This window comes from Tripterygium wilfordii, chromosome 16 (assembly GCF_013401445.1).
Source record: "Tripterygium wilfordii isolate XIE 37 chromosome 16, ASM1340144v1, whole genome shotgun sequence".
Classification (NCBI taxonomy): domain Eukaryota; kingdom Viridiplantae; phylum Streptophyta; class Magnoliopsida; order Celastrales; family Celastraceae; genus Tripterygium; species Tripterygium wilfordii.
In genome coordinates this window covers 4,705,843-4,732,590 of record NC_052247.1, presented here as the reverse complement: position 1 = coordinate 4,732,590, position 26,748 = coordinate 4,705,843, and the positions used below count along the sequence as shown (strand labels likewise).

At 37.4% G+C, this 26,748-nt stretch overlaps 3 protein-coding genes across 4 annotated transcripts; 1 reads left to right on the top strand and 2 right to left on the bottom strand.

Moving 5' to 3' along the window:
* Positions 1-1,054: 1,054 nt before the first annotated feature.
* LOC119980327 (protein NUCLEAR FUSION DEFECTIVE 4-like) lies at positions 1,055-4,391 on the bottom strand. Its single transcript, XM_038822991.1, has 2 exons — positions 3,811-4,391; positions 1,055-2,418 (listed from the first exon to the last, which is right to left on the bottom strand). The coding sequence occupies exons 1-2, from the start codon at positions 4,255-4,257 to the stop codon at positions 1,300-1,302; spliced, it is 1,566 nt and encodes a 521-aa protein (XP_038678919.1). The 5' UTR covers positions 4,258-4,391; the 3' UTR covers positions 1,055-1,299.
* A 7,079-nt stretch (positions 4,392-11,470) lies between these two features.
* On the top strand, positions 11,471-14,964 carry LOC119980699. The gene is made up of 4 exons (XM_038823494.1): positions 11,471-11,521; positions 11,967-12,147; positions 12,252-13,282; positions 14,854-14,964. Exons 1-4 carry the CDS (start codon positions 11,471-11,473, stop codon positions 14,962-14,964), a joined length of 1,374 nt encoding a protein of 457 aa, XP_038679422.1.
* Positions 14,965-15,001: 37 nt separating this feature from the next.
* Positions 15,002-25,627, bottom strand: LOC119980835. 2 transcript variants are annotated; one of them, XM_038823632.1, is made up of 16 exons: positions 25,448-25,626; positions 22,703-25,351; positions 22,493-22,621; positions 22,218-22,406; positions 22,062-22,114; positions 21,620-21,941; positions 21,327-21,453; positions 21,030-21,242; positions 19,328-19,441; positions 17,775-17,971; positions 17,437-17,652; positions 17,048-17,323; positions 16,811-16,958; positions 16,595-16,728; positions 15,514-15,600; positions 15,002-15,427 (listed from the first exon to the last, which is right to left on the bottom strand). In XM_038823632.1, the coding sequence occupies exons 2-16, from the start codon at positions 25,346-25,348 to the stop codon at positions 15,341-15,343; spliced, it is 4,938 nt and encodes a 1,645-aa protein (XP_038679560.1). In that variant the 5' UTR covers positions 25,349-25,351; positions 25,448-25,626; the 3' UTR covers positions 15,002-15,340. The 2 variants fall into 2 exon arrangements, 1 of the variants encoding a protein (XP_038679560.1); XR_005463938.1 differs by lacking the exons at positions 15,002-15,427; positions 15,514-15,600 and having other exon boundaries at positions 16,811-16,912; positions 25,448-25,627.
* Between the last annotated feature and the right edge of the window lie 1,121 nt (positions 25,628-26,748).

Below are 26,748 nucleotides of genomic sequence, written 5' to 3'. Positions count from 1 at the left end.
GTAATCTTTCAGATTGGATGAAGTGTAATTACGAATTGAAATAATGTAATAGACATATTATTAGAAGTATAATAAAGAGTGTAATTAGCACCAACCTCAATGTAATTACAACTAGTAGCAGTGTAATTGCAAACATTTACAGTTCTATTGTACCATCATACACTATTAGCACAAAACACATCAAACCAGACAAACTAGCTAATCTACTATTTGTTAATCATCTGCACAACTTCGAACAATGTCAAACCTCACATCAAATACCACTTTTACTTGCAACATCATTTGGATAATTTTTTTCCAGCAAATAATAGGGTAGATCTAGTCTCCTCATTTTTTCTCATAAAACACAAATCTAAAAACCACAAAATCATTACATAAACACAGATCCATGGATTCCATACCCTCTATGATCGGAAACCGGTCGAATTGCCTCAAGGAATGGAATATTGGTTGACCCTCGTCGTCCATACAACCTTCTGTCTGATAAAATGAGTATTAGCTTCGCTTATCTTCTCACCCAACACTCTCAAATGGGTTTGTGAAAGACGAAAGAGAGAGTGAGAGAAAGAGAAAGTGAGAGTCTCAACTAGGTTGGGCACCTCTTTTAGTCTAGGTTTAATTTTTTTGAAATTCAAAAAACTGTCATCTCACTAGGCTTATGTGTCATGCCATGTGTACTTATTTACATTTATGGATATTTGGTTTTGTATGACTACTGCTACGGTTGTTCTTTCAGAAATCATTGCTAGTGTGAGGTTGTAATGTAAAACCTTCTTTTAATAAATTTTATTTATGACTTTTATCTGCTATGAGATCTTTCTACTTGGTTCAAAGAGGATATGATAAAGGAGGCTCATTTAATCTGTGCCTTATATGATTGAATGTTAGTTCACAATATAGGGAGAAATATAATGGGAAGTACTTAAGCTTGTGCTTAATAAAGCTTTCACAACCATCAAATGGTGGGACTTTAGCTGAATACTTAATCAAGGGCCCTGATTTTGGAGAATAGCCATTCTTGAATTTTTGCCATTTCAATAATCAGAAAAATGTGTAAGAATCATCCATCTCAATCTAAAGCATCAATCCACAGAATTTTATATGTATCCATGAGATCGAGTATGTAATTCTGCTTATTTATTTTAAATTGAGTATCCGTTTCCATCCTTTTTTCCTGCTAAAGTGTTAGCAAGAGGGCTCACTGCACAATGAAATTGGTTCTCTTGTCCACAAATGCTATATTCTGTAATTTTCTGCCAAGACACAAATACACACTGCTGTATGCACCTCACACGAAATCTACATACGCCGCAACCTTCTCTGGACAATCCGCTCATAGAATCTCCTCGTCCGAAAGAACAATGCTAGGGCAACAAGACATCCGAAAAACGCAACAGATGCCATGATCAGAAAAGACACCATGAAGCAGTGAGTACCAAAGCAAGAGTCATGTTCACCGGTCGCTACTTTGTCATAGATATATCCAATGACTCTTACAGAAAATATATACGATCCAATGGGGCTTGCAATAGCTATAGTGTTAAAAATAGTACCCATATTCCTCACACCAAATATCTCACTAGTTATGGTAGGCATCAACGACCACTGTGAACCATAACAAATACCCACGACAACTGATCCAATGTATAAATTTTTAGAGAAACCAGATGCGATAACTATATGGCCGACGGTCATGGTTGCTAGAGTAATAGCAATGAACAATGGTCTTGCACAGCCTTTTTTATGTAAAAAGACATCAGACACATACCCTGCTCCAAAACGGCCCAGAAAATTCCATATACTCCACAAAGAAATCAACGAATTGATTTCTGTTGTTGTGTAATGCAGAGATTCTCCTATCTGGCTCATGTTATTTATCGTCGCCAGTCCAGAGCCCATTCCACATAGCATTGAAACAAACAACAACCAGAAGTTTCCTGTACAGACGGCTTGCCACAGATTCATTTCGTCTTCATTCAACGGTACTCTTTCATCGCCAAAAGTGGCAGTTGGATGACCTGTTTTATTCAGTAGTGGAGTCGTCTCAATGGAAAATTCTTGTTGGAATCTCATCGCGTAGTCCTTCTGGGCTTTGACAGCAATTACAAGAGGCAACGAAAGTAACAGCAGCAGTAGTACGAATGTAACAGTTCGTACCAGTAGAGGCAAAGTGAAGACATTGTCTAATATTATAATGATCATGAGATATCCGGCAATTATCAAAGAAAAGGTAGATAAACCATTCAAGTACTTCTTGTCATCAACTGTGTTTGTCTCATGGATTCTTACCAAACACATAAGCGAGAGAGAGAGAATGGTCGGCAAGAATGCAAGTATCAGAATGAAGGTGCTTGGATTACCCTCACATAATGTAGCATACACTTGAATCAGTATTGCTCCACTCAGACCAAGAAAGCCCTGACCAAGAAAGAAGAGTTAAATGGCACTATTTTAAGAGTCCATTGAAAAGTAAGAGCACCCACACAATTAGGCATATTTTAACCAGCAACATATCAAAGGCTCTGAAGTATACAAACTTTAAATCACTACATCATTGTCGCAAGCCTAAGAAGTCCAGACAATATCTCAAGGAACAAAACTATGTATGATCATGACATGAAACTAGAGTCATCTTGAACGAATAATGCATGGAAAACTTCATAGTTTACTGCACTCCTTGTATCACAAGATCACTGTGATTTTCAAGTGCAAGAAAAATGCAAATGGATTTAAAAGCAGGTGCAGAAGATTTAAGCTAAACATTTGCACATTTTAAGCAAGTTAACAAAAACATCTAACATGTAGTAGACTACACAACATCCAATGACATAATAATTTGTTACTAAATGCTGCAGAAAAAGGTTTAAAATATATATATATATTCAAGGGTATTCACCCCGTAGAGCTGAGCACGCGCCTTCAATTCTATGGCAAAGTATGCATTCCCAAAACTAAGGAAGGAAGAACAGACTCCACAGGGATTCCACAAAAAATATTATTTTTCCAGTCCATCTAGTCTTTGATAATTTTAACTAGTGTGTTTTCTTTAAGGAAACAAATGATGAATTAATTGCAGATCTGGGTTAAAAATTGTATGATTGTTTAGCCTGAAAGGCTATTAAAGGGTGGCTAATTAAGGGGGTTTACATCAATAATCAAATACGATGTCTCACACACAAAGAAGCAGATTGGTGTAGACCATGCTGGATATTTAATTAATCAATACACAATGTTTTTTTTTTTAAAAAAAAGCAATAGAATATGGAAATTGTGAAATGACAGCTGCAACAGATACTGGAGATCCATGATGTCGAAATTAATGGATAAAGAAAACCAATAATTGGTAAGCACGGCATACAGGACTCTGTCTTGGGGTGGACAGGTGACAGCATAGTTCAGACTGTTTATCAATCTGGGTCCACACAATTAATTTGTTGAATTTGATAAACAGACGGAAACTCTTCTATGACTTCTACTATTGCACGGATCCTCGTCTGCTATCTCTTGTTCACTTACACAGGTGCAATCACAAGGAAATAAAAAGACCGTTATACCCTTACAGGGGTTATTTTGAAGGGAATCCAAACCTTTCGAGGTGGCTTTGCAACCGCCCCAAACTCCAGGGGTCTGATTGCTGTTTCCAAAATTTGATAGCAACACAAAGTGGTCCAGTTACATTGTACTTACAATTTTAACTTTTTATGCATCTAAAATAGTAAAATCAATCACTATTTATTTATTTATTTTCAAATAAATATTCATCTAGAAGACACCGGCTCAAGTAACGAAGAAGCTCAAAAACAGATTTACCTTCATGATGCCAACAATCGTTCCACCATAATCGGTGAAGTTACGTACACCGGTGACCACATTCGCCGTATTGAAGAACGTCTGGGCGTGCGCCGCCAATAGCATGAACACGCACATCAACGGCAGCGGCGGCGGCTTGATCAATCCAACCACCGATGTCCACATCAAGAAATAACCCGCAAAGCATTGAATCGCCCCCGCCAAGTGAACTACCCATGGACCGTAACGATTGTTGGAGTAGAGGACTCCAGAGAGGACGCCGACGTTGGCGCCGATGTCCTTGAAGACGGAGACGACGTCGAGCGTTGATTGATCATATCCCTGAGTGGATTTGAGAACGGAGGAGTAGATCCCGAAGGTGTACGATGAGCCGCCGCCGCACTGGATCCAAATACTGGCTATGGTCGTTATCCACTTATTGAATAGGAGGCCCGGACTCCGCTCCATTTTTTCAGCTTGTTTGGACTTCGGAGTTTGTGAAAATGTGTATTGGCCTTAAATAAAAAAAATTCTTACATTTATTTTGTTGTCATAAATATATTGCTGTGGTAGATCCGTAGATGGAGTAATGAATAATATATTTGATTATATATATATATTGTTCTATCTTTTATTGTTTCGCTAGATTTTTTGTGCGATTTGACGGGTAAATGATTATCCTTCTTTATTGGATGACCTAAACGAGACCTGGAAATAATTTCCTTATTTGTTTAATTGATTCCATATATAGTGAATTAATAAATTATTAGTTTTATATATCAATTTGACTATTTTTGGACATTTCAATGAACCTCAACTCATCTTGTCAAATCCGCATGCATAAAAATTTCGCTACTGATACTAAATATAATTTATCTTGTAATATTATATCATTTAGAGAATTCAAATTAGTGTAATTTATAGTTTTATTAGTATGATTCTATAAATTTATATATTTTATCATGTTATAATTTAGTATCCTAAGGCTCAGTTTGGATGAACGGATAAAACTCTGTATAGTATAAAATTATCCTTTAATGAACTTATCTGGTGTTTGGATGATTTTGAAAATATCCGGAATAGTATAACTTTATACAAAAGTGGTTCTTATACGATGTCAGTCATATAATATTAAAACACATCTCACTCGTTTTTATTTTATACGGAGCACTTAGTATAAAAAATAACATGTCAAATGATAAAAAAGACCCTCACTCTCACTTTAATTGGGGATAATCCAGACATATTACCACAAATCTTATACTATACAAACCTAATATCAAATTATTTCCAAACACCAGATAGGATTAAATTATACATCAACTTATACGAGGATTAAATTATACATTGGACAGGAAAATTATACTATCCTCTACGGAGTTTCAAACGGAGCCTAATATTATATCTTTATATAAATGATTTATAATATTATTACTATAATTATCTTTTTTATGAAACGGTTTAGGTACCTTAAATCCGACACCAAAAACCAATCCCCAACCCTAAACTGTGACGGGTTTGAAAATCAAAAATAAAAAACTATTTACAAAACACTATATGATTGGTTTTTGGGTTTTGAACGAATCGGATACCCCGCGAGTAGTGCCGGATATGTACACGTGTAAGGTTGAAGAGATACAAGTTGAATGAGAGTTGGCCATTGCAAGTAGTATCGTATAGTCTTATCTATTGAGTGACGTGAATTTTTCCTCTACTCGAGAGAAAATACTCTCTTTTTGAGTTATCTTTTGACGGATACTGATCTCGGAGATGAGGAACGGTATGTTAAGAGACTTAGGTCGGCTAGCTAAATGAGTGGATGATATGTTAGAATATATTATTATGATTTAGTTTATTAGTTTTTTTTTTTTTGAAAATATAGAAAGAAAAATCTACAAAATTCTTTTTTTTCCCCCTTCTATATGGGCATATAACATAGTCAGTGGTATAAGGTGTGAGGTCATTATCGTGTTTGCGTGTATGAGGACTTAGCTTGTGATGACACGGAGAAGGCCCAGAAGGTGGTAATGGGTCTCGTTGCAACCGAGATTCTACTAGGAGTCTGATCAGATTCATATCCGGCAGAGGTCGAGCGCCTGCTCTGGTTGATGCAGCACTGGTTACTACAACCAGCACCCAAAGAAACACCAACCACCACCTTAAACGGTACTGGACTCTTCTCTCTGCATGCAGAAGATGACATGATTAATTATGCTTTCTGAATGCTGAGATATTATTATGGTTTTATACAAAGAGAGGAGCAGATTGGGCAGTTGAATTAATTGACGTTCTGTTTTGAATAGGATATTTGGATTGGTAAGGGAGAGAGAGACCTGACAATAAGTTGGAATGTTTTCGTTAGTTTGAACTTTGAACATGAACATCAAGACTGGTTCAACTTTGGACATGTATGTATGTGTTAAATAATGATTCATATTAGAAGTATTACTTAACACTTAAAAACTCTAGGAAATGGGAAGTTGTGCGAGAGGAAGAGCGTAGCATACCAGTCGAGCATTTTGATTGCTTCTTTATATTGTTCTATTATCTGTGATTGTTTGAGTACCTGATGTGGGTTGGTTATTTTTGTATGGGGGTATAATTTGTAATTTCGGGTGCCTGAGTACCTGGTATATAAGGTTAAAACCCTAACCGAATGTACTACTGAAATTTCTATATTGAAAACAACAGTAGACCTCGTGGACGTAGGCAAATTGTCGAACCGCGTAAATCATGTGTTCTTCTCTTCTCTCTTACTTTTGTCAATTGTTTTTGTATATTGTTCTATTATCTGTGATTCTTTGTTGAGGACATGTGTTTGCGACAGTATATATGTATGTATGTTTTCTAATTGGAAAAAAAAAAAAAAACTATAAACTTGAATATGTAATAGCAGCCAATGTAGAACGCATATAGTAAGCATTGATTGTGGGTTTTTTTTTTCAATCACAAAATAGAACTCAAAACTTAATTTTGATAGGTCGTCCTGCATTGAATCAACATAGACCTCCAGAAGATGCTCTTTCATGAAGTGAATGTTTGTTCTGGACATGAAAGATCGCCGAGCTCTGTTATATATGTCACCATTTGTTGGGTCTGTTTCGGACACGGCGGAGAAGTTGTTTACATGACTGAAAAATCATATAATTGTATTTGTGAGAGACATTATTGAAATGTTCCAAGAATGTGGAGTGTTGGCATTAACTCCCATTTGGAGTAGTGTCAAACTTGGTGTCGGCAAGTCTAATTTTTTTTTTTCAAGAAACACATTTTAATTTTGTGTTAATTTAAGTTGATAAGATCTCTACCACACGCCATTCCTTTTTTTCCCCACTTGTTCACATGGCAAGTGAGGAGGAAAATTGAGAATTCTTTTCTTCTATATAAATACTGGACAACAGTATCAGTATCGATAGGTGAGAAAGAAAAAAGAAGAAAGAGATTCTTAAAACAAGTCTGAGCTTATGAGGAAAAAAATAAAAAAGAGAACCAATTTGTGAGGCATATTATCCACAAATTATAGTTATACAATCATTGTATCATATGAGAGATACATCTACGGATGACGTTTATAATCTCATTAATATAGTGGAAGTTTTCTAAGAAGCCTACGAGTCCCGTGTTTTTTTACTTCTTTGAAGGTTTCCAGCTAAATCCTCTAGTGTTATTTTTGCTCCCTAAATTATTTATCACAAGAGATTCAAACAAAGCCATGATGACGAATAGATTCAGAGTGTCGAGAGTTTAGTTAAACTGAAGGGTTTTTTGTTTCCTGATTACAACATTACAGGTTACCCTGTAGGGTTTTGAACGAAGAGATTTTTCGATATAGAAAAAGCCCAGTTTTGGTAATCGAGTGAGCCGAAGTCCAATCAAAGCGTTCGAATCAATGGTGATTTTCTTAGTTCAGAAACTGTGCAATCATACCATGATGCCGCACAATTAGCTCTCTCCGATCATCATGGACAATACTGATGAGACTCTTGTGTTTGATTCTGCAAAAACAATGTTCAACTAATTACAGCAATTGCAAGTTGAAGTATACTATTACTTAGGTACATGGAGGGGTGGCTCCATTCGAGCCCTGTTATGATTGGAAAAAGAATTCATGGAGGAAATTTATGTAACTTAGTTGTCTTCGAGAGAATTTGATAGACAATCCTTCTAGGGAGCATTTGATGGGCTCTTGTGTAAGGAGAGTGTTGGAACCCACACAATATCACACATCTATATTTGGTGATTATGGAGTGATCATGCGATCTAACTGGCGGTACAGATATGGGTTCCATTAAAAAATCGTAGAAGAACTTATAAGTTAGTTTATTTCACAATTTTTAAATTCTACGAAACGGACGAAAGTGTCTTGTTTCTCCTGGCCTGATGCTAGGTGAGAGACCCAAAAGGCCCAAAGGATTCGTAACTTTTTAGGTGTGGTGGAACATGTAACATTATGAGATGTGGGCTTTGTTGGGTAGACCCAAATCCATAGTTGGATTCAAGTTGGTGACAGAGTTGTTGGGCCGAAACAATGGGTTGTTGTATTTGAGGTCCAAGTTGGGCTATATTTGGTGCAAGTCCAAAGAGACTACACAAATATGGTAATGGCCCAAAAAGGGCACACAGGCCAATGAAGAGAGTCATATTTGGGGATCTTGAGTGAGGGGAAGTGTTGGAAAGAAACCTCCACTCAAAGATCTCATATTGAAAATTGGTTGGGAATTGTGAATGGTTGATGTAGGATGGATCTAGTCTCATGAGTCATTATTTTTTTTAAATGGTGGGCTCTTATCCAATGTCAAGTAAACCCAAGGGCTAAGCCTGTTAATATGGATTCCGTTTAAAGATCCTACGTTGGAAAGAAATGTGCGTGTTGACTGGTTTATAAACAAGTGGGTAGAAGAACCCAACTCACCCACTTATGATGAAGCATGTGAAGGAATTGTCATGGATTAATTGAGAGTTACAAAAATGTTTGATCACGAATTGTTTCTATGTTGTTAGGCTACTGAAAGTCTTGGAGATGCACTTGAATTTGAAAACTATTTTGGTTGGCAAGCGTGAGTTGATTGACAAGATGAGGAGGAAGTCTCCGAGTCTACTTTTCGTCTGACAATAATTCCTACAAAAATTTAAAATTACAAAATTATTGAAAATTTTAAATTTTAATTGAAATTGAATTCGCACTCTTTTGCCTTGCGCTATTCTCATGTGTCATCCTCCGATTAACGGTTGAGAATGACTTCACTGTATTTGGATTTTAATTTGATTTTACTTAATTTGGATTTGACATATATTTGATTTGAGTTGAAATTGATATCAAGTTTTTGAAATTGACGTTGTTTTGATTTGAAGTGCATTTAATTCCTCTTTGAAGGCGTCTTATTGATTTGATGCCTTGGAGGCTTTGATTTGATTCGAGGATGTTTTGGATGACCTGAAGACAACAACTTGTTTTGAAAGACTGATGAAAGGGTGTTGCTAAAGAAATCCACCCTAGCACCTATGATGTGATCACTTCAGCCCATGTGTATCAGTGTATATACGTGTGTTAGTGTGTATATATTCTATGTGTGTACAATGCATAAAGTGTGGGCCCTCGTTTAGACCCCCTCTAGTACCTATGATAGATACCTAAGAGTCATACCTCTTCAAATTTTTGGAAAGGGTGTTGCTAAAGAAACCCACCCTAGCATCTATGATGTGATCACTTTAGTCCATGTGTATCAGTGTATATACGTGTGTCAGTGTGTGTATATTCTGTATGTGTACAATGCATAAAGTGTGGGGCTCTCATTTAGACCCACTCTAGCACCTATGATAGATACCTAAGAGTCACACCTCTTCAAATTTTTTGGAAAGGGTGTTGCTAAAGAAACCCACCCTAGCACCTATGATGTGATCACTTCAGCCCATATGTATCAGTGTCTATACGTGTGTCAGTGTGTATATATTCTGTGTGTACAATGAATAAAGTGTGGGGCCCTCATTTAGACCCACTCTAGCACCTATGATAGATACCTAAAAGTCACACCTCTTCAAAATTTTTGGAAAAATGGTGGTCAATTTAATGACTAATTAATGAGAGTCATAAAATAATAATTGATGAGTATTAATTTGAACACCGTCAGCGTGTGTTTACATTCACTTACGTCGCCAGAGTCGTACTAGTCGGCTCTGCATAAAATTGGAGAGTAAGAAGTTTAAAATACAAAAAGTACGTAGCCGGTATTTTAGTAATTGTTGACAAGCTCCGTTTCGGGTGAACCATACCTTGTCAGAAGCGGAACGGCGATAGAAATCTTACTCTATGCCTCTTGGCATAGACGTTCGATGGATTTTGGCCATCCAAGTTCGTTTAGGGCCTCATATTTTCAGTCAAAGTTCGGAATTTACTTTTTCACATGTTTTATTTTAATTCTGTTTTAATTTAGTTGGATTAGGGTTTCCAAAACATATTTAAGCCTTTGGGCATTGTTTCGTATTTATTATTGAATTTTATAAAAATCTTGGGTTTTTACCTAACCTAGTGATAATCATGCTCATGTTTTGTCTTGTCCTGTGTTATCTGTCTGAAGAGAATATATTCTATATTAAAGTGTGTAACTATTTAGTTGCAGAGAATATATTATCTGTAAAAGGGTGTAACTCTTTAGTTCCATCAACAACTTCAAGGTTAGCACCATTAATCTATATATACCTATATATGATTGTTCTTGGCAATATACATACCAGTAGAACATATGAATTTAGATCAATTGAGAATTTGGGTCAATGATCTGCGATTGTCAAGTGGTTCAAGTAATCAGGTAAATATACAACTTTTTAATTGTTTTAGGAAATTTTTTTCATTAATTGCAGATGCTCAAGTGAATGTCTATTATTTTTAGGATGATATTCTCGGACACGAAATAAAACAAAAAGACGAAAATTTGGACGAAAATGTTAATGAAAATGTGGATGAAAATGTCGGGGAATTTCCCACCGACATGGTATGATATTTAACTCAATTAATATATGTTTTATTATGTCAATTTGTAATAAAAAATTATTAATTTCTAACATAATTAATACATTTTTAGGTATTCAATTCGCGCCAATCTCTTATTGATTGGATTCAAAATATTGGACGCAGTTTAGGATATATCATTGTCATTAAAAGGTCAGAGACTAGTCTAATCGGAAAGAGTCTTACACTGTTGTTCCAATGTCATCGCGGTGGCATGTACAGAAGTAAGAAAACCTCCACGAAGGTTACAGGCATAAAAAAAATTGATTGTCCTTTTAGATGAAAGGGGTGAAAATGCGAATAGGTGATGACTGGATGGTAAGGGTGGTATGTGGAACACATAATCATGCCCCTGCAACATATATGGAGGGACATCCATACCCCGGTCGGCTCTCTAACTTCAAAACCCAGTGGATGGTACATCTATCTACGAAAAATGTGAAGCCAAGAGACTTTGACATCGTTGAAGAAGCAGAATCCGGACAGCGTGTCTACCATTAAGACTGTATATAATGCACGCCAAAAATTTCAAATTGCAGAGAAAGCCGGTAAAACCCAGATGCAAGTTGTCATGTCATTCCTACAACGTGAAGGATACATTTTTGAGAGTCGAACAAATGTTGTAACCAATGAGCTTGAAGATTTATTCTTCGCACATCCAGGATCATTAGAGCGATGGCGTGCATCCCCGCACGTGTTATTGATGGACGCAACATAAACAAACAGGTACAGGATGCCTCTCATTGAGATTGTCGGCATGACTGCAACTAATATGACATTTTGCATAACATTCGTGTTCCTGCACTCAGAAAAAGTGTTCAATTATACTTGGGCTTTAAGGTGTCTACAATCAACAATGGATGGATGCACTGGTCCACGAGTTATTGTCACCGACAGAGAGTTGGCCTTGATGAATGCATTTGCCCATGTATTTCTTGATGCTAAGAAATTACTTTGTAGATAGCACATCTATAGGAGTATTTTGAGCAAGTGCAGGTCATCAATAACAGACAACAAAACTTGGAATGCATTCTACAAAATGTGGACTATGTTGCTGGAATCTAAAACTGAGAATGCGTATGTGTGCAATTTGGCAGACCTTGAGTTAGTGTTACAAAACTTTCCTGGTACTATTAATTATCTTAAGGATGTATGATTGACATCATATAAGGAGATGTTTGTATCCGCATGGAACGACAAATATCTTCATTTTGGAAACCAAACAACTAATAGAGTCGAGAGCCAGCATGCCAAGTTGAAACGATACTTGGAGTCATCACTGTCAGATTTGGTGACATCACTGTCGTTTATTCATCAAGTCATCCAATCACAGGACATAGCTATCAAAGCAAGTATTGAGCAGAGCAAAACTATCATCAAATATCAATTCAATATACCACACTTCCAGGAATCACGTGGTTTCGTTTCACTCCACGCATTGCATATGATTTTGAAGGAATTGAGCGATCTAAGAATGCCGGAGAAGTTTCATACATATGCGGATGTCAACTTCGTACGAGCTATGGATTGCCATGTGCGCATGAGCAAGCAATATATTTGAATGATGGTCTTCCCTTACCAATTGATTCCATAAATAATTTTTGGAGGAAACTTGACTTATCACCGTGTGTGTCTCTTCAAGACGATGACATCGATCTGCAAGTGTTCACGGAACAGTTTAAGCAGCAACCAAGGCATGATAAATTCAGTCTTTTAAAGAAGTTGAGGGAGATAATCACACCATCAACAACTTTAATTCGTGAACCTGTTGTTAAGACGAACACTTGTGGATGCCCCTCCTTGAAGAAAAAATTTGCATCAAATACTCGTGCTAATCCGTCTGCATTAGTGTTCGTTGAGTCTGATTCCCCTCATTCTCGGAAACCAAGCAGACACAGTTATTTGTTTGGAGGCCCTGACTCGAAGAGCGGGGAAGACATATTCACTCATGCTAATACGACTACATTTGAGTTTGTTGAGTCAGATATTTTTCAGTTTCAAGAACCAGCGAGACACAGTTGCTCCTCTACTTACAACGATTCTGTACACGTCTATGTTCGTCAGTTTCCACCTATACTTCTTCCTTACATTATGTATGTACAAGACGTAAAACTTGATGGAAATTGTGGCTTTCGGGCGATAGCTGTCTGTCTTGGTCTTCATGAATATGCATGGGCAACTATCCGATATAACTTAATAGAAGAGTTGCACATATTCAGGACACAATATGTTGCAATATTTGTCAGTGATGACCAGTGTACTCATGTTTACAACTCACTAAACTTCTTTGCATTAGATGGAGAAGCATCGATTGAGCATTGGATGACTATGCTAGATATGGGTCTCTTGATTGCTTTAAAGTTGTCACTTGATTGCTTTAAAGTTCAATGTGATATTACACGTTTTAAGTGCTGCACAGAGCTTCACGTATTTTTCACTTCGATCTACTCCACCACCGTCGTATCAACATGTTGCTATCGCTATCGGGTATGTAAATAATAATTACTACGTCCAGGTTGCATTGACAGAGGGTTACCCGATGCCTTCCATTATGCCTCAATGGGTTCACTTCAGGCATGATTGTGCAACTGCATGAGCTACCCCGTATGCGGAGCGAATTCATGCGTACCTGCAGTATATGCGTACTAGGTTTCCTTCTGAAACCATTGTGTTAGAAGATTAGAAATGTAACATGTGTTAATATGTTTGAATAAATTTGTTTTAAATATCCAAGACTTTTGTGTTATTCGATTTTACCTCATACAAAACGAGAAAAATCGAAAGTTCAATCGGATTCAACGAATTGTTGACGTCTGCAAAAAGGGATTATAAGAAGGGAAAAATCCAAGACAAGGAACATGTGAGAGAGAGATGGTTGGACTTGCTAATAAAATTAAAAAAAAACACTCTAATTATCATTCAATCGGACAATTACAATTAAAAACCTCAGTAATCCCACAATTTGACCAATGATTACTTACACTAATAATGTGGTGAATGGCCATCAATCAATCACGCTTGTTATAAAGTCTAAGTGATGAGTACCATAACTATACCCTTGCACGTGACAAAAACTTAGGCCTGAAATCATTTGGTCGGCTGGATCGGTACCCAAGGAAACCTGTTGCCGTGAGATAACTTTTGTCAATCATAGGATGAGTTTATATAGTAAATAGGGTGGGTGCTGATGAAAACTTCCAGCATATTTGACTTAGGATGCTTTAGAGACTTACCGTTTATTTGATTTGGGAAACTGTAGACTTCCTTCCTATTTTGTTTATTTGGAGACTGCGGGGATTTACTTGGCCAAATCGAAGAAACTTACTCCATGAGAGTTTCTTAATTCTGAAACTCCTCCTAGCGCTCCTACTTGGCAACAGCTCCTACTTGTTGGTAGTTGTTCCTCCTTAATTCGATCGTGCATCAACTCCGGTGAGCCTTTTGGTGGCCGTGACTCTCGACCATCCCTCTTGCTTCAAAACAATTTGCTACTTATTCATCTGAGTCATTGATCTGTCGGCAATCAATCAATGACCATCAGTCAATCTCTTGCTAACTCAATATTGCGCTTACATGCTTTGGTCCCGGCATCTTCAATCATTAGTCTGATTATAATTTACCAAAAAAAAAAAAAAAAAGCCAGCAATACTTATAATTTACCAAAATACTTGGCAAGAGCATAAAATTCTCAACTAAAATAAAGATAATCCCCAGTTCCATAAGTAGGCCAAGTCATCTAGTTATGGCAAAAGAGGCTCTTACATCACATAAATGCACAATGTATTAAGAGATGGGGGCCTTATGGCAAAGTTCAGAGACCTACATTCTGCTTCGATAAATACAAGATGCAAAAAGTAATACATCGTAGACAGCAATGTTTCTAATTTCTATAGCCAGATATAAAGTAACAAAAGCTGCGCAATGAGGTGTAAAGTCCATGATGTGATCTATACAAGGACCTTGTTTTCAAAAGAAGATTTACTACTAAACAAAGACATCGACGGATTTTTGCATCCAATTATCTAAACTCTCCTCAAAATCTTGTGTGCTTCTGGCAGGAACTGGCAATGATCGTCATGAGAAAAACAGGAATATGTGTCCTCCAGGCCAGACCATCAGGGATCTACTACTACTATTTAGCCAAACCAACTTATTGGAAGGATCCATGAATATAAGAAAATTCCATATTCAAGTATTGCAAGAGCAAGAGCACCAAAATCTACACTTCACGCTCCTCTATTATCAGCTTTCTTCAATTTAAAATGCAATCTCTTTCATGTATCATCCTTCTACAGAAATCAGTTTATCCCGACAAAAACTCTCGACTACATCACAACATTTTTGCTTTTGTACTATACAACTTTGCTTTTGCCTACCAAACTTTTCTCACTTTATGAGAGAAATGTATTGAGCTTCTTCCACTATCTGAGTTTTGCATGGGTGTTTGTGCAATGCATCACTATGCACAAGCCTCACCAAAGCCCAGGACACATCTAACTCATTGGTATTTATTGAAGAAACAATCAGAATAGTTCCACCGGAAAACTAGTTTACAGCTTCAAAGAATAGAACTTGAGGTTGTAAGTGCCCTCTTTGGCACATGGTAAGAACATCGTTCCAGCCACCAACAACCTAGACATCAAGTGCAAACTGTAACGGACGAAAAAATAGGCACATAAAAAGAAGGCAGGATGCCCTGCTACAAAAAGTTTATTTACCTTGACAGTCTTGTCGTCATACATGATCCACTTTTCATGCTCGTGACTAAAAGCAAAGCAATGATAATGTTGCCCATAGTAACAAACCTAGAAGGCCGACATGAACCAAAAAAAAAGTTGTTTTCAAGATTTCAGTTAACTGACCATCAACAGACTATATGCACAGATATATGCAATCAGACAAAATTAAATAAAAAATGGAAGACCTTTATTTTGGGTTGAAAATGGAAAACCTAGAAAGTCTTCTTAATGTTTCATATTTATTTACTAGACATGTGGCCCAATGGTAGAATTACAGGGTGCAACCTAGAAATCTAAGGTTCAATTCTTGAAACGACCTCTCCACATATCATGTGGGGCTAAGGCATGCATACATTTTACCTATCCCCCTCCCTCATTACAGGAGCCTTGTGCACGGGTTGTGCACGGGCGTTGTTTACCTATGTTCTTTACTAGACTAATCAGAATTCAAGTTGTATCATTTATTACCATTCTTGCTTTTGTGATACTCAGAATTTATTTATTTTATTTTCTGTTTTCAACAAACAAGATTTCACAACATTTAAATCCATATGGATTTCTTCCTCATAGTGCAAGACTGTGCTTAGAGACCAAACTTAATAAAGAATAAGAGAATCTCACAAAATTCATATTTTCATTTTATGTGCATCTAATACTGTTATAATATGATATAAATGATGTGAAATGTCTCAAACCAACAACTTAACTTATTGGGTTGAATGGAAAAGTAACTAATATTAACATGGTATCAGAGCGGAGGTCATGGGTTCAAACCTTAGTTTTTGCAATTTAAACTCCCACTAGTTGTTGCCCCAAGTGCGAGCTTTTGTGTGTGCCCCAAGTGGGGGCCTTTGTGTGTATTTGTTGTTGCCCCAAGGGTGGCATTTGTGTGTGTTTGTTGTTGCCCCAAGTAAGAGCCTGTCAGAGTAGCCCTAGTGTTGGGCCTCACACGTGAGGGGAAGTGCTAGAATATGGTATAAACGATGTGAAATGCCCAAAACCAAACCAAGAAGTTAACTTATTGGATAGAATGACAAAGTAACGAATTTTAATAACATACCACGGAAACCAAGCTATGCATGTTTTTTGGTTCTAGACCACGATAAAGGACACTGATATCAATCTCAGTACTTAGGGCTGCCAATGTAGCCATTATATCATCAGCACTCTCACATGTATTTTGCCATCCCAAAACTGCAAAACAAAAATAATAATCACAAAGATTTCCTTTGGAATGATGCAACACTGTTAACTAAATCAAAAACATTGGAGACACCTGTTGTAAAAACATATGGCGGATTGGAAAGAAAGTGATGGATATGGTTGGGCTGACCACAGCCACCAGACTCAGGATCACAAGCTAACTGATGATGCATGTCTACAAAATTTAAAAGTTCATCAAAGGAGCTTCTGGGAAACATAACCTGCTTGTGAAAAAAAAATAAGTTACAAGGATGAAACAAAACAAATCTTCAACCTAATAAAAAGGAACAAGTTATTGTATGATACATACCTTCACTGTACGGAGGGCGCTTGCATTTATATTATGAAAGAAGGAAGTGTATTTCAGATGTCTCGACTCCAGACCACAGCTGCAGCAATTCATTCGTTCAAAGATATCCATTCCAAAAAGAGAATGCACTATACAAGCATCATTTGCGCAATCCCAACACCCCGTGCAATTACTATCCGATGATTCATTATCAGAAACACTTGAACCAGGCGTAAATGATCGATGAAGACAATCAAAAAGTACAGCCAATACTTCAGAAGCATCATTCATTTGAGCCTGTTGATTCCATTGTTTTTACATTATACTTCATAACTTACAAACAAATGAGGAAAAAGCACAATTATAAATGCATGTGAGAAAAAGCCTACAAATTGGGTATGTCAAACTACCTCCTGGAAAAAATTACTATCAGGATACAAGTTGCTTAGAGCTATCCTCAAAGAAGTAGGGGCAACAGGTTCCCTTCGTATATCAGCAGATGAAGTACTCAGAGCTGTAAAAATATCATATAAAGCACAAACAACACAAGGATCTCCCACATGAACATGCTCGGCAGCAGATCTCCTCAAGAACTCATCTCGAAACTGTCTTAGATGCCACAATGACTGAAATTATGCAGGAAATAAAAGTACATAAATATAAAATTCGTAAAATAGAGCAGATTATAACACAGAATTAAGATTTTAAATTGGTCAAATTGGAAACAATCCTCATATACAATATCCACCTGAATAATAACGTTCAGAAAGCAACTGTATTCTCCGACTTCATTCTTCAGGCCAGTACCATACACATCAATTCCATTTGCGTTTTCAGTGGTGATTTCATTTGGTGAAACACCTAAATTATTAGCTTCCAGAGAGTTCATTTGCGGTGCCTTCAAAATTGAAACCAAGGGCATTTTCTGATGTGCTTGGTATGTGTCTGAATATATAAACAAAGAGAGCACAGTTAGAGAGTTGATTACACAGAACGAGGAGCTTGGATCTGTGAATAGATTCAAGTTTACAGAACTTGGCGGTATATCTGTACTTTTATTCCAGGGGACAGAGATGCAGTTTCATATTTCCATCAACGGTCTTTAGTTTAGATTTAGCATGTCAGATATTCTACTTGAGTATTTACTTATTAAGCCTTTTATGTTGGGACTTTATTGGTTATTTTAAAGCCAAAGTCTATAAATATTAAATATGCATACTTCTCCCACTTGAGGGATGAGTTGGTAATGGAATTTGAGTATCTAATTATTGGAAGGAATGCATGCCTGGAGTGTCCTCTCTCTTTCTTCTTCCCCTCTCATTTTTTCTTGCTAGATTATTATTTTGTACTGTTAGCAACTACTTCTTTTCCTATCTTCTGCATTCAAACTTTCTTCCAACACTATATCCTTGCCTTACACTGTTATCGCCATATTGTTTTATCGTCTTTTTAACCTCAAAATCGACAAATAACCCATCTTTTCTCAGCGCCACAGTTTTCCAGTAACCTGAACTTCCATGCCGCCACCATTTTACTTTACTTCCCCAAATCCCTATACCTAAACCATTCAAAAATATTTATAGGAAATAAATTTCTTAATCCGTTCTACATCAGCTGCACTCCTAAACTCTTCAAAGATAAGGAATGGATTAATGCAGCTCAATATGGTTGTAGGAACTTATGTCTAAGAAATAACAACCCTTACTAAACTTTAACCACTTATGTCCATTAAGCAGGCTGCACTGAAAACTACTAAGCTCCTTTTTTCCCTTGAGACAATAAATTGATCAATATATTAGCCAGATTACAGATTACCTGAGTTAAAACGCAATTTAACCAGATAAAGCCAGAATTATATTTCTCACAATACAATAGGCTAAGCCTAATATATCAACTGGGGAATCTTTGTGCACAACTTGTTATATGATAACGGATCTCATTAGAGCCGGCCGGATTATATGGTTAACATTGGCCATCATTTTCCGCCTCTGGATGCACAGCATGTGGTTCTCCCAAACCAACCCCAGCAGTGACTAGACAATTGAAGGCCATTTGGTATCAACTCTAATCACACGTTAAAAGCACCTTCTTGCAGTTAAGCTTCCAGTGAAAATATAACATTAACATTTTGACTATTGAAAGCGGTCAAACACTGCAGGACTCGTATAGCGTTAAGTCAAACTCAGGGCAATAGAGCACCATATCAAGGTAACTTATCTACTTTGGTTGATGCCCTCAAATTGAATTACTTCGATGACACAGAACAAAAGGAGGGCGGGTATAAAATGATAGAACTTTTACCAAGGCTTTGCCGTACAGCTTGTTGAAGGTCAGTTTGGAACCTCTCCTCATCATCCTCCTCCGCTTGTAGTTGTCTCAGCGTCTTGGTTCCATTGTCTCCAAATCCAGGAATATCTTGTTTCACAGATCAGATATAAGCCATGAAAGGATCATTACATACTCTAGGGCATTGACCACTACATATGGAACTAAGCATATTGCCTTGAAATTTTGTAACAAAGGCATGCATCAATATGTTCAGCCATAAAAAGAATGTGTCGAATATTACAGGGTGTGAATAATAATGCATAGCGACAGTATTTTAGATAAGCAAAGAGTGTCAAAATTACCACATTGCATTTGCACACACATCCTACAGACGAAAATCACAAAAGTTTCATAAGAAAGAATTACATGCTAATGTTACTTATGTCTTGTCAAACACAGAAGAAGCATTTGTTCATACACAGGATATGATATAGCCACTATGTTATGAACCTCCTTCTAATTGAATATAAAATAAATTAAAAGGAAAATATATCTGGCTTTTGGAGGACATGAGGTCTAAGAGATCGTTTTCAGGGTAAACCAAAACTCCAAGTTTAATAACAAGATTTCACACTGATTTTCTTTTGGAAAGAAAAGAAAGAGAGCACAGGACGACCTCGGCTACAAATTGCACCTTACTAAGAAGCCTAATTAAAATATAACAGCTAATACAAATTAAACATAACCACTCTTTTTTTTTTTTGATAAAGAACTTCCACATTGATAACTACCCTTATGATACAGCAAGATATTCAAATCACTAAAAGGGAACTTCCAAACCAATCCACAGGGGTAATAGATTGTTTTGATATGATAAGAAAGTCTATAAATAGAAAACATTCATCAAATCATGTGACATGAATCACTGTTTTCTCAGACAGGGTGGAATACTACTTGTTAAACAACTACTGAAGTCGTCGAATTTTAATCTTCATTTTCTCACTCAATTTAAAATCATTAAAATGGCACACAGAATAATTGGCGCATGCTAGAGTAGGTGCAGAGGTGCAGATTTAGTAGGCAGATGATAAGATGAACTTTGTAGCAAACACGAACAATCCCAACAAAGGCACACTTGGCTTTCCGAATCGTTGACAGTTTTTTTAGAGTAAGCCAACATGAGGGTGGGGGAGGGGGAGAATTGAACCCAGGAACTCCTGGTATCTACCGCCTGTGCTGCTGGCTATCCCCAAGATGTTAACAGTTTAACATCAAATTTGAACTTCTACCACAAATGGACAACAGGATAATGAAAGATTTCACCAAAATATTCCCACTGTGTAACAGCCTTCCACTAAAGATGTGAAGTCCAAACGTCTACATATTCTCTATAAACTCTAGCCATATGTATCCTAAATTTCTAATGTCATTTATTCTGCTTCCTATCAGCTGATGAAGTATTTCTGCTTTCATCTTTCGAGCATAAAATGGCACAGCAGAAACCACATTTGACAGTTTCCCCACATCTCCAGATAAGTTCAAATCATACACACTCTAAATCCCTTTTCAAGTACTCAAGTGCATTGAAATGCACCAAATCTAGTAAACCACAAAACCATTGAGCCACAGTGCAAACTGGCAAAGCAAAGCAACTTTACCATTAACCAGCCCTTCAGACAGTGACATTACTTTGTATTAAATGGGGTACTAAACAAGGCAACTATGCTAAACTTACCAACATCAGAATCGCTATTACGCAAGTTGATTTGCTCTTTTAAGCAACCCTCAACGAGTGAAGTTCCAACTTCAATATTTCCCTTCTCAGATGAAATTGCCTGATACCTTCCATCGAGCGATCTGCTTGTACTCTTCTGGCGCCTGCCTTTTCTTCCAGTCCATCGCTCAGAAGTCAGAACTCCATTTTCAGGAGTTCCTCCATTAGGTAACCCTGCAAAATTAATAAGATTAAAATCTTAGCATATAGAGCTGTCCAATCCATGCCAATTCAGAAAACATACTATGCAATTCTGACCTTGTTTAGATTTTGTATGACAGCTAGTACTGATTTTCTGTAATCCAGGTTGGCTTGCAGCACCCTTTACACTATTCATATGTCTGCCTTCTAAATTGTTTGGAAATTCACTGTTATGTGATAAGTCCTGGAAAAGTGCCGTTCCATAAAGGTTGGCACAATAAATTTTAGGATCTATTATCTCAAGTGGTCAATTAAACAATCCAATTTCCCATAGAAATCGGACTGGACAATGCATCAAATTGTTTCTCACAATAATGAAGAGCACCAGTAACAAACAAGGGATGATTTACCTGAGTACAAGGATCCAACTGCCCATGCAAATCTGTCTCATAAGTGACAGATGCCAAGTGAGAATCGTGTAGCCCCTCGACCACTTTCACTGGGACTTTTTGCGTAATTTTCTTATATTGTTCAGCAAGATGCTTCTGTTTAGCCTCATTCTCTATCTGCCTTTGATATTCCAAAGTTTCTTCAAGTTTTCTCTCCTCTGCTTCAAGCTCAATTTTACGTCTGAATTCCTCTTCCTGTCGTTTCAAATCTGCATCATTCACAGGAGCAGGAATCTCAGGATCTTGATCGTCATCATCAGATGCTGCTGGAGTTTCGACTAGACTGCAGCAACCATGTATCATTGATTAATATACAAAATATTCACATCAATATTAAAGGGTTGCATTGTCTCAACATGAGTTCATATGAGATGTCATAATGATAGCAGAAGTGAATACATACACCCGCACATTAGTTTCATCATGAAGCATGTGCTGCTCAGAACCGCCAGCACCCTGTAGAAAAAGAAATTAATAGCCATTATCCATGGATAACCTAAAAAATATAGTTGATTGCCACCTTGTAAAAACAACATAACCAAAATCAAAGTGTTCAAACCTTTGACTCCTTGATTTTCCTAAACTCTCTGTTCTTTTTCCTATCCTTTGTCTTATCCTGTGTCTGTCTCATATTATCGATTCCCCAAGCACCCTTCTTAGAATCAAGCGCAAGTTCTGCTAAGAATGCTTCTCTAGCAGCATCAGATTTCTCCGTGGCATCTTTCTCAGCCAAATCCTCTAGATGTGCCTGGAAAAGGGAGGAAGTACTCCAATAAATTCTTAATGCTTCCAGAAAAGTAAGGAATACTCAAGTTCACAAGATAGAAAACTAACCCTCATATATGATTTCACTAGAGGCAATAGTATTGAACGATAATCATGGGCAGCAACTGGCTCAAGCTTGAGTTCCAACTGCTGCATCCCAGTAACATTCCGCATGATCCGTGCATCAATTTTGCTAAGCTGCATGATCAGACCAGTAAACAAGAATCGCAAAATCTCTTTTTCATAGTTTTACTATGTGCATCTAGATCAAAAACTGACCTCCAGTGATAACTGTTCTTTATGTCTTTGGATTGCAACTTCAATGCAAGTATCCGCTTGATGGAAATAATCTTTGGTCCTCCGGGCATCATCTTCACCCGGTTCCAAGTCACATAACTGAGAAGTCACAGCTGCACAAGTTTCCTCATATCCCAACTGATTCATAGCTTCGGCTTCTTTCAAAACAGTTGTTATAGCATCTAATTCAAACTTACTGCCACCGATGAGCATAACATCATTTTCATTCTCACTAAGCTCTTCCCTTCGCTTCCTAAGCACAGAGTCATAGCTTTGATAAACAAATTCTGTAAAAGTCTCCCTCTTCTTACCTTGTTCGAGGCATAGATCCTCCACTGCTTGCAATGCCACCTCATAGCTTAAATGCTCACATTTTCTCTCACAAAGGCTCTGGAGGTGGCCAAACTCTTTCTCAAGCATCTGCAGTATTTCCATCCCCTGCTGTGCTTTCTCTTCTTTTATGTGCATCCACCATGATAATTGTTCCACACTCGAGGGGCCAGAAAATATCCAGGAAAGTAAGGGATCAACATCAGACACAATGCCATTTTCACAACCAAAGTTTGCTGGACTAGCTCCAGCAGTGTCATCTGTGGCAACACCATTGCAAATACTAGGAGGATATTCAGTTCGCAGCAGATGTTCATCCAGAAGAAGAAAGGATGCATCTCCATCAAGAACAATATTCTCTTTAATTTCAACACTTTGAGTACTGCCATCTGCATAATCCACAGGACTGCTTTTCTCAGAATATCTACTTAAACCACAAGAATGTGATAGTTCCTGCAAGAACTTGAGGACTTTTTTAAGCTGGGAAGCTCCCGAAAAGCAGATGCAAATAGGTGTTTGGCCGACCCCATGGTTCAGAAGATGAGAACCAGAAGCAAGTGTCTGTAGCTCGTCCATGGTGAATTGTATCACCTTGCTAAGATGGCTTGTAGCGAGATATTTATGCCTAATAAGCACATCAAATAAGGCATGGATTCTTTCAAGGAGCTTTGCACGCTCTGCATCATCAGATACTGGCCAGCCGTAAAAAATGGAATGCGCCACTGGTGTCTGGTTTCCATCACATTCCTTGCACTCAAAGCTTGAGATTTTGTGACATTCATTATTCACAACAGCACAACCATTATAACAATCCAGCAAATTCTCCTTATCAGAGGTAGAATCCCAAGCATCTTTGAAGCAGTCATCACTTTCCTCGGCATGGCTACTTGAGTAGAAATCATCAAGCAGCTCAGAGTTTCGGCACTTTGACTGGTTACGAAACATTTCAACTGCAGCTGTAATATCTAAAGGTTTCCAGGAACACTTTAGAAGCATCTCAATCCACTCATTATCAATATTGGAGGGTATAACTGACTGCAACTTAGGTAACATGTTCCCCATGTGCTCCTGCATCACATGATGCATGTGAGCCTCCAAATCAGTAAACTTCTCATTGCATCGACAGCAACTCCAGAACTCCCAAGTTCTATTTGCCTCCACAAAAGCCAAAGCCTCTGATAGAACCTCCTTGGCTGACCCATCCTTAGACAATCTAAAGTAAGCTTTGAGATCAGAAACACTAATTCTAAGCAAATCCCTTTTCATATCCATACTCATAGAATTCCAATACGATCTAACCGAGTCCCTTCTCTCTGCAGCGGTAGACCCTTTCTTCTTCGCATTCTTCCTCCTCCCTCCTCTTTGTCCTCCATTCCCTGACCCTAATTCCATTCCCTTATCACCATTTCTATCTCCCTCAGTCGGAAACTGGCCCCCTGTCTCAGACTTCTGCTGGAGAAGCCTTGCAGCAGCCACTCTCACTTCAATCTCCTTCCTTCTTTCTTCAGGCGTTTTTGTAGCCTTCTTAATCTCATTGGGCCGCCTTGCTTGTGCCAATTTAACCTCCATTATTGGATCTTCTGCCACTCTTCTTATGGGTATCAACCTAAACTTCTCCTCACCATTCCCGAGATTCTTCATCCAAGTTGAAATTGAGCCAATGTTAGATTTTTGAATCAAGGATCTAAGTTCACTCTGCACATGAGCAACCCTCATGTCAGTACTTGATATCTTCTGCTGACTCTCCTCCTGCAAACTTTCCTTGGCAGGATCCACCGGATTCTCAATGGCCAGTGCACGCTCACATTCCTGGACGACCTCGTCATACTCCTTACCGTCATTAGCAGCCTCGTAGAGCAGATTGGCGTAAAAATGGCCAAACTCAATCGAATTGGGCGACAACTCAACGGCCCTTCTTGCAGAGTCGATGGCGTTACGCAGGTGGCGCTGCTTGACCGAGGGTTCATCGATTATAGTAGCGACCTTGACGCAGACAGTGCCCTGGACGCGGTGAATGAGGGCGGAATTCTCGTGGCGGGAGCAGGACTCCTTCATGAGACGGAGAGCTTTAGTGTGATTCCCGCGGCGTAGTGCAGTTAGGGCTCGCTCGCATTCAAGCTTTATGGCCGAGTAAGACGAACCGTCCATTTCTGACAAGGACTCCGCCGTCTTGGTCCCGGGATTGGGCTTTAGTATGATGGTATTATCAGATTCGACGGAATCATCGGCGGCCGGAGAAACCGCCACCGCCGGTGATGGTTTGGAGCGAGGAGCAAAATTCTTTTTCTTATGTCCCATCAACTGGAATTCAATATTACAAAATCGGATTCACATGCAATGTGAATAAATAGATACAGAGAGCACAGAGAGAGAAGTGGAGAGTTCAAGGAGACTTACTCGGAATTTCTCGAGAAAGAAATGATCAGTGAAGAAGACGGAGAGTGATCGACGGGAGGATCGAGGAGGCTGAGAGTGTGTGATTACAGTATTACAGGGAAGGTAAGGGCGACGATGGTGTTGGTGGGAGCTTTCCAATTTCCTTTTCAAGGAAGGAGATAGATGTATTTATATATTGGATTATCAATTCTGCTTATTGCTTAAGGTTTCAAAGACCCTTAATCAAGTAATCAACTAACTACTCTAATTCTAATTATTTTAATCCTTAATTTTTTCAATGAAAATTTAAAAAAAAAAAGCACATATTTTTCCAATATGTCTTGGATTTTTACCTAAAAAATAAATTTTTTATTTATTTATAAAATATTGTTGACATAATGATATTAGTCATGTGTTGCGTTTTTCTTTTATTTCTTTTTTTAAATATCATTGAGAAATATGCTCTCATTGAAATCGGACCTTGGACACACATATGCTTACCTACTCGATTACCAACCGAGTCATCTCTTGTTAGTAATTTTCTTTTATTTCTTGCATGATATGCATGAAAAATTTTTTTTACCTTAAATAAAAAAAATCTAAAAATCAATTGCATTGTAAAATCTAAACATTTACAGTAAATATTAGATACCCCCAAAAGTCCCCCAAATTTAGTCCTAATAGATGTCTTTTCTGGACTAAAAATGACTTGGGAGAACAAAAGCCCTCCATTTAAATATGGGTTGGGCTGAGAGAGACGATACCTTTTATGTCCAGAGGTGGAGTGTTAGTCTGGTAGAGCAACTCCAATAGAGTTGCTATATGGGTTGCTATTTGAAAGTAACTACCATTGTGTGTATGTTTGACAGAACGGTTGTGTTGATTTTCAACGCTAGCTGTTAAGTTGTGAAAAAAAAACTGAGCTTAAAGCTCTAAAATAAGTTGTGAGATGTGAAAAAAACTAAGTTTAAAGCTCTAAAATAAGTTGTGAGGTGTTTGGTAAAGTTGTTGTTAACTATTGTTAGCTGTTAAGTAGTGTAAAATATATTTTGTTTGTATTTTTTAATTTTAATTATTTCATTTATTTAATTATAATTACAATATATTTCGTATTTATTTTTTAAATTTTATTATAATATTTCAAAATTATAAATTTAATTTATTAAGTCTAATATAATTTAGGGATAATTTATTAACAAATAAATCTATGAATTTATTCATTTGCAATTATTTATTAAGTCTAAATATAATATACAATATTTAATATATAAAAAAACTACATCTCATTTACAATCAATGTAAGTCTAAATATAATATAAATA

Excerpts from the sequence above, each read along its gene's own strand:
- LOC119980699 (XM_038823494.1), top strand. The coding sequence starts at position 11,471 with ATGGCGTGCATCCCCGCACGTGTTATTGATGGACGCAACATAAACAAA. Across the intron at positions 11,522-11,966 it reads GACGCAACATAAACAAACAG|GAGATGTTTGTATCCGCATG; the intron begins GTACAGGATGCC and ends ACATCATATAAG. Across the intron at positions 13,283-14,853 it reads CATGTTGCTATCGCTATCGG|GAACTGGCAATGATCGTCAT; the intron begins GTATGTAAATAA and ends TGCTTCTGGCAG.
- LOC119980327 (XM_038822991.1), bottom strand. The coding sequence starts at position 4,257 with ATGGAGCGGAGTCCGGGCCTCCTATTCAATAAGTGGATAACGACCATA. Across the intron at positions 2,419-3,810 it reads CGATTGTTGGCATCATGAAG|GGCTTTCTTGGTCTGAGTGG; the intron begins GTAAATCTGTTT and ends TTTCTTGGTCAG.
- LOC119980835 (XM_038823632.1), bottom strand. The coding sequence starts at position 25,348 with ATGGGACATAAGAAAAAGAATTTTGCTCCTCGCTCCAAACCATCACCG. Across the intron at positions 22,115-22,217 it reads GGAAAATCAAGGAGTCAAAG|GGTGCTGGCGGTTCTGAGCA; the intron begins GTTTGAACACTT and ends CTTTTTCTACAG. Across the intron at positions 15,601-16,594 it reads TGCATAGCTTGGTTTCCGTG|GTTTGTTACTATGGGCAACA; the intron begins GTATGTTATTAA and ends TCGGCCTTCTAG.